This window comes from Pinus tabuliformis, chromosome 2_2 (genome assembly GCF_031772625.1).
Source record: "Pinus tabuliformis cultivar Carrire ecotype Pingquan chromosome 2_2, CPIR1, whole genome shotgun sequence".
Classification (NCBI taxonomy): Eukaryota; Viridiplantae; Streptophyta; class Pinopsida; order Pinales; family Pinaceae; genus Pinus; species Pinus tabuliformis.
The window spans coordinates 490,047,985-490,055,475 of NC_142300.1; the positions used below are offsets into that span (position 1 = coordinate 490,047,985).

The following is a 7,491-nucleotide window of genomic DNA, read 5'->3' on the forward strand; positions in this document are numbered from 1 at the left end:
TGATGTTTTATTTTTTTTAATTCCGCAAAATTGACGATCAACATAGAGGAGGTTATGTATTATGCATGCATTCCACAATAGTGTGTAATCAGGATAATCTCTCTGAATAAGTGTCATATTATTCAAAATTTCTGCATGGTATCAGAGCGAAGTTGATCATCAGATCTATTATTCAGAAAGTGATTACATTTTATTTCTTCAGGCAGAGTCTGTAATAGGGCCAGGTAGCCTCTGGATTCATCCTTCTTTTGGAAGGTGAGATATCGGGTAAAAGCCCATACAGTCAATCTCTGTATGAGAAATACTTTGTTCTCACCAATTTTAGATCAGAAGCGGTTGAGTTTTGAGCTGGCGGAATTCGAATTTGCAGCAGTGTCTTCTTGGTGTCAAAGTTGAAATGTCTTTCAACGGATTGCAATTGGAGTATGCTCTTGAGGGCAGCTCGAATTATATTGCATGGAGAGACAGGATGGAGGCGGTGTTAGATGACAATGGGTTGAAGGAGTTCATAGAGGCTGAGGTCCCAAAGCCTACTGATGCTGCTCACATTGAGGTTTGGCAAAAGAAGACAACAAAGTGTCGAAGGATTCTGTTGGAAGGCGTGAAGGATCACATTGTATCCAGCCTGCATGGAAAGGCTTCTCCATACTTGATGTGGAAAGCGTTGACAGATCTATTCCAAAGCAAGAGCGACTAGAGGAAGTTGGCGCTCAAGGATAAACTCAGAAACATTAAGTCTGAGAATGGAGATAATATGCCCAAGTATCTCACGAAGTTCACCCAATGCCAGGATGAGCTGGGAAGTGTGGGGGTGACTGTCGATGATGAGGACTTGGTGAGCTTGGCTCTCCTTGGTCCTTCGAACAGTTGGCATTCCTATCAGGACTCTGTCAATGGTCGGGAGAAATTGCGAGGATGGGAGAGACTTTGGTCGAATCTTGTGCAAGAGGAGATCAAGCGGAATACCACAGATGGATCTTCATCAAAGGCATATGATGAAGAAAATTGCGCTTTGGCTGCCAAAGCAAAGAAGGGGAAGGAGAAGGGTTCTCTTTCCGAATCCGTAGTATTACGGTTTAGTATTTTGATTCATAGATGTTGAGGTATTTCTTTAGGGTAGAGAAAATTGCAAGGATTAAATTTAGCAAATAGACTTACTTTTCATGTATTTTTCCAAAAAAAAAAAATCAATTTCTAATTTTCTAAAAATAATTCACCAAAATTTTATAACTTAAAATTATTTCACTTTATAAAAGGCCAAATATTTATAAAAACAATGCAAAATCTCTGAAAATATAAATATTAAAAAAATAAAAATAAAAATATTTTATAATAAACTAATTAAATTCACCAAAATTACTATTTTTAAAATATTTTTTACATTCCATTGAGTTAGAAATTTTCATAATTATATTAAAATTAAAATAATTTTTTATATTCCATTAAGTTAGAAATTTTCATAATTATATTAACATTTATGTTTAATTTTCCCGAACTAAAAATATAAAATTTTATTAATTTGTAATGATAACCATTAATTTATTATCATTACCATAACATGTTAAAAAAAATATAAATAAACTTTCACAAGGGTAATTATTTGAGAAAAAAGAAAAACCAGAATACTAATGCCACTTACCTTAAAATATTTCCTCCCCAACATTGTCAATGAAACTTAGTCTTAATACCAAGTTTACTAGCGAATTTGAAATACATGGAGCGTTTGGGGTCTCTCTCCCAAGCATAGCCATTATTTGGTCTTATTTGCTTCCCCAACGTTGTTAACGAGAGTGAAGCCATCAATAATATCGAATCTGAATACCAAGTTCATTAGAGAATTTGAAATCCATGGCACGTTCAGAGTTTTTCTCTCGAGTCGTTCTGGGTTTAGCCGTGTTTAGTAGAGAAAAAGTCCTGAACTTTCTCAATATGAATACGCTTTTTCAAAATTAATTTGTATTTAAAATTTTAATAATATATTCTATTTTTTAAATCTTAATTAACTAAAGGAATATTTGTTTATATATATATAATTGTTCGAAAGAAAATAATATTCATTTGTGCAGGAAATTTAAATTGAAGTATAATGTTATTGCATGTCGCTATACTATTACATCTGCATTTGGGTAAAAGAGTTCAAATGAAGGTATAATGCCACTGCATTTGGGAATAAAATTATTTATTCATTCAAAAGGTCGAAGGAATTCTTTACATGTTATATATTTTTGTTTATCTAAATCAAATAAATTTTAAGATAGCACATTATATATAAATATTTAAATTTAAATTAATATTATTTAATTTAATTCTAAAGATATATAATAATATATATAAATATTTAAATTTAAATTAATATTATTTAATTTAATTCTAAAAATATATAATAATTTATTAAATATGTTTTGATATAATTTTATTTATTATATTATAATGTTATAATATGACTATTTAAAAAAAATTGTTTTTAATTACAGTTTGTAAATTATAATTGTTTTAAAATTATAATTTTAAATATATTAATAATTTTCAAAATTATTTATCAATATCTTCTTTCATAAAGTTAAGTATTTTTTTTATAAATCAAGTAGTATTGTTTTAGAATTTAAATTTAATGGAAAAATTATTATTATATTGATTAGAAAAAGATTTAATTTAAAGTCTTTTACATGTATAATGACGTAATTGCATATCTTTGGGGATGATCATTTAGGGGTTAGTTGGTGGTGGAGCAAGAGGGGCCTACATGCGCCACACATATGCAATGAATAGCCTTTGGAACTCATGCCCTGCTCCCCACGAGATGAGTTTAATACCGCAGAGGGACATGCAGGAGGTCATTTCAAGACGTTGGGCGATGAGGAGAGAGTGCTGAGAGAGAACGAGGTGTGGTTTGTTTGCGTCGTGGCTTAGGGTGTGGCTTGGGGTAGCAGAACAGGACGAGACCATTAAATGGAGTTGGGAGGGGAATTGGCACCTGCATCAAGTATGGCCATGGGATTTGGGGGAAGATTTCATTGTCCAGCGTGATGAGTTATTTGGTTTCGGGCCTGGATTGCGTGGGTTGGGAGCGGACACCGATTTTTCCTTAGTCCGACTCTATCTTTGGTTCAAGGAAGCTTCACTAGATCGTCAATATGTTGAGGAGAGTGACTTAATGTGCCATCTCTAGGGTTGTATGAACTTTGCTGACTCTAGGACTCGTGGCGTTCCTTCATACTTCTTGGCTACCTGTGGTTACGTTGTTGGTGCTCAGGACTACGGGCTCTTTCCTAATTGGATAACATTGTCCAACGGAGTTTTATTTTAGTATTGCCAATTCAGTATTTTGTGGTGTGTTTCTCTAGTCAGGTAGTACGCTTCCCGTGGCGGTACGATCAGTGGTGGTGGTGTTGGTAGCATGCCTCGACAGCGAGGGCATGCTTGCTAGGGGGTGTTGGCCCATGTATGGATGAACGCCAACAACATGGAGAGCCTAGCTCAAACTCTGAGTCCACTGAGAGCCGCCACTCTGCTGCGGATATGGCCCTGTCTCCAGCCTGCTCCTCATATCACGTAGAAGCTTTGGTAACCTTGGAGTCCATCACGGCCCAACTGAATAACATACAACTCAACATTGATATAATGAGGGAGCAAAGGTATGAGGACAGGAACGAATTGGTTGCTTATATCAATGACCTCCAACATATGTAGAATTAGACCTTGGACTCCGTGGAAGCTCTCCGACATTGGCTCTGATGCATAAATGACCATCTCTGCACCCTGGAGAAACAGGTGGAACACATTGATTACCATATACTTGAACGTGTTGCTCTCTTTGTTGCACCTCCTACATTTCTTCCCAATCCCCTTCCTTAATCTGTAATTCTGAGAAATGTAATTTTGTTATTTTTGTGTCGGCAATAACCAAAGACACCAGCTGTCTTGGCTTCCTACTGTTTAGAGCAAGGCTTGTGCCAACTCTTAAGTCTGTGACGCTATATTTTGTTGCAGTGATGATGTATTTTGTTGACACTTATGCTATGATAATATAATGAGTGTTTTTTTCCAACAAAAGGAAAAATTATGCAATTGGATAAGGATACACCTTGAGTGGGGCTAATGATTAAGAGCATGTGTTTCCTCCTAAGAAGTCAAATGTTCAAAATGAAAAGGGATTAGAACATGTATGCCTTCATAAATTTAGCAATTAAATAAAATAATAATAATAATATAATTAAATATAATAATTTTAATTTAATAATTTAGATAATATCATAAGATATTTTATTTAAATTCCTCTCCTTGTATAACGTTTTAATTTAGTTAATTGAGATAATCGATTAAAGACCCAGTATTCTGATTGGCAAATAGAAAGGGTGTTATTTTATGTATAAAAAAATGAGCAAATCCAAAAGTCTATCTCATATTTATAATGATTAATAAAAACACTAATCACGTGGCTCGTCACGGAAGGTGTACAAATTGTACATTGCTAGTGTTGAGCCAACATAATGAGATAACGAAGACAACCACAAGGTAATTAGGTACGCAAATAAGGCCAACAAATTTGATAGTCAAATATTGTTGTAGATGACACACTAACACTGCATGGAAATTCCTATTTCATAGACTATAGAAAAGTAAACGCTGCTTGAAATGTAAGGTAGATAGTTTACGCTCTTTCAATGACAGCACGCGAATCGAGATAACAGCTTGGAAAGAGAAAGTGAAAGCTATCTACCTTACATGTCAAACAGGCAGCATTTACTTTTCTATGATTTATGAAATAGAAATTTTCCACACGCATCATATGCCTGAACACAACGCAGAGTCACGGTCTCCAACCTACCTTTGAACGTAGGGTCACGGTCTACCACCATATGCGCAAAAACACTGAAAATTACGAAGTGTTCATGAGACGGAAAACACTCAAATCTACTACGTTTCCATGAGACGGGAAATTTAGTACATAAAGCGTTTGCCTAATTATTAACTTTCGTTGATTTTGGGTGGAATTTGGAAAAATAATTTATAGTGACAGTTTGTTTCAAATGGTTCTCTTAGTCATGATCCAATGATAAACACGTGCTAGCTTTCTTTCATTGGCTTAAGTTTGGTTTCCAACAAATGGGAAACCTTTGGCATGATCAATAGTGCATTTTTGATCTTTGACCCAAACTAAAAAACAATATATTTTGATAGTGAAGAATAATATATTCTAATAAGTTATTCTTTTAGTAAGTGAATCCAACCTTCAGAAAATCCTGACCGTTGATTTTACTTATTTTAAGTGAATTCTTTACCAGAATGGTAAGCGGGAGAAACAAATGTGAAATAACACAACGCTGGCGTTTATTTGTCTGAATGAAACAACGGATTACAATGTACGAAATTCAAAAACCTGTGGATAGGAATGGCTTAGGACCCACGACCTCAGCCCACTGAATTCGATATAATGCTGCAAAGTCTCTCAACTCTGGCAGATACTGCTCCACTATTTTTTCTGTGGCTACTTTTCTCCGACCCGAAAAAATGGAATCCAACACTGATGCTGCTCAAATGAAGATAGACGAGGATAGTTGGGTTATTCAGAAGACGAAGATCGATGAGGATAGTCGGGTTATTCAAATTAAGCAAGCTCTCGACGCTCTTCAAGAAGAAGAGGAGGAGAATGTGAAGGGGTTCTGTGTCTCCGTGTTTAATGTGCCAAAAGAGTTATTGGCAGACAGGCCAGAAGCCTACATTCCTCAAATGGTTTCCATCGGTCCCTCTCGCCACTGGAGATCTGAGCTCCATGATATGGACCACTACAAATTGGCAACTGCTTGCAGATTTGAGAAAAAAATGAAGGGTCTAGCAAAGTTTCAGTCGGTCATTGTGGAGGAATTTAAAAAATATGATTGGCATGTCCGGAGCTGCTACCACAAGTTCATCGACTATAAAGAAGAGACCTTGGCGTGGATCATGGCTCTGGACGCCGTCTTCCTTTTTCATTGTTTGCAGTTTTATGTCAGACACGCCGACCAAAGCTTCCACTTGGAAGTAAAATCGCTGGGCCGTGTCTTAGATCTGACTGGCACCAGTGCCTTCTACAACTCTATTCTCAGAGATTTGATGATGCTCGAAAATCAGATGCCACTTTTCCTAATGTTAAAGTTGGAGTTGGGTTGTGAAGCCAACGCAGAGCAGAGGCTCTCCAGGCTGTTGTGTCTAATGGTCCAAGAACTATCGCCTTTCAGTTTCAAGCTGCCAGAGAGTGGAAATCTCCGTATCAACGAAAGGCGGCACATGTTGGAGGTGCTGTACTACTGTATTGTGCCTTGTACAGACAATCAAATTCCAATTGGATTTGATGAAGGAAAGGATGCTCCTTATCCAGCGGACATGTCAGCCGTTAATCCAACTCTAATTGAGGAAAAAGATGATTCGCCTGATCCAGCTGTCAGTTCAACCGTTAAGGATGCCTTCAGCATGCTCTGGCAAACTCTCTCTTCTATGAACGTTGGCGTCGCTCGATTTCTCACGATGTTACTTCGGCGAGCGCTGAACTGGAAGCCTTCGCAATTTGTGATGAAGATGCCCTTTCTTCTTATTCTGAGTACGTTTAAAAGGCTCAAAAATGATGGAGTCACAACCGGCGAAGAATCGTCTGTTAAGATCATACAGCCCTCTCCACACGAATTGAATATTCCTTCTGTGGCTGATTTACATTTTGCGGGAGTCAAATTCTCTCCTTCAGATGGCGATCTCGGCACAATACAATTTGACGAGAAAACGGCCACGCTTTACCTCCCCAGAGTAAAGTTAGACAGTAACACAGAGGTAATCCTGAGAAATCTTGTGGCATTCGAAGCTTCTGCTGCGCCTGGTGCGCTTGTTTTGCGGCGATATACTGATTTCATGAATGGTATGATCGACGGAGTAAAAGATGTGAAATTGCTGAGAGAGAGCGGGATTATTTGTAACCACCTCAAAAGTAAGGGAGAAGTTGCCAGCCTATGGAACAGCATGGGTAAGTGCGTTCGTCCAAAAGATGCTGGATATTTGGACAAAGTAATAAAAGATTTAAATGAATATTATAGTAGAAAATGGAAGGTTCTGGCGGTAGAGTTTGTGAATAATCATATTTTCAGCTCGTGGAAATTCCTCTCTCTTGTAGCTGCAGCGATACTTTTGATCACTACTTGTTTGCAAGCGTACTGCTCTGTCTATAACTGCAAAAACTGGGTAAAGCAATAGAGTTACGAACCAGAATCTTGGCCGCTGTACTTGAGAATGAAACCCCGCAGCAGCGAAAAGGAAGATTTCTGTTGGTCTGTTCTATGTGTGATTGTGGATTGATTTCGGCATCGCTGCAACCCTGAGAAGGGCAGGTGTTTTTATTATGTACCGTGTGAGAAACATCCCATTTGTAATTCATTCAGTTTAGAGGAAATGTAAAAATCCGTAATTAAATAAGTTTTTAATTTGCAATCCCTGTGTCGTTTTATCGTTTATTTATATATTTTTTAA

At 37.0% G+C, this 7,491-nt stretch overlaps 1 protein-coding gene across 1 annotated transcript; it reads left to right on the forward strand.

Annotated features, from left to right (window-relative positions):
• Window positions 1-3,444: 3,444 nt before the first annotated feature.
• On the forward strand, window positions 3,445-7,218 carry LOC149193509 (putative UPF0481 protein At3g02645). The gene is made up of 2 exons (XM_089407337.1): window positions 3,445-3,635; window positions 5,463-7,218. Exons 1-2 carry the CDS (start codon window positions 3,445-3,447, stop codon window positions 7,216-7,218), a joined length of 1,947 nt encoding a protein of 648 aa, XP_089263463.1.
• Window positions 7,219-7,491: the final 273 nt, after the last annotated feature.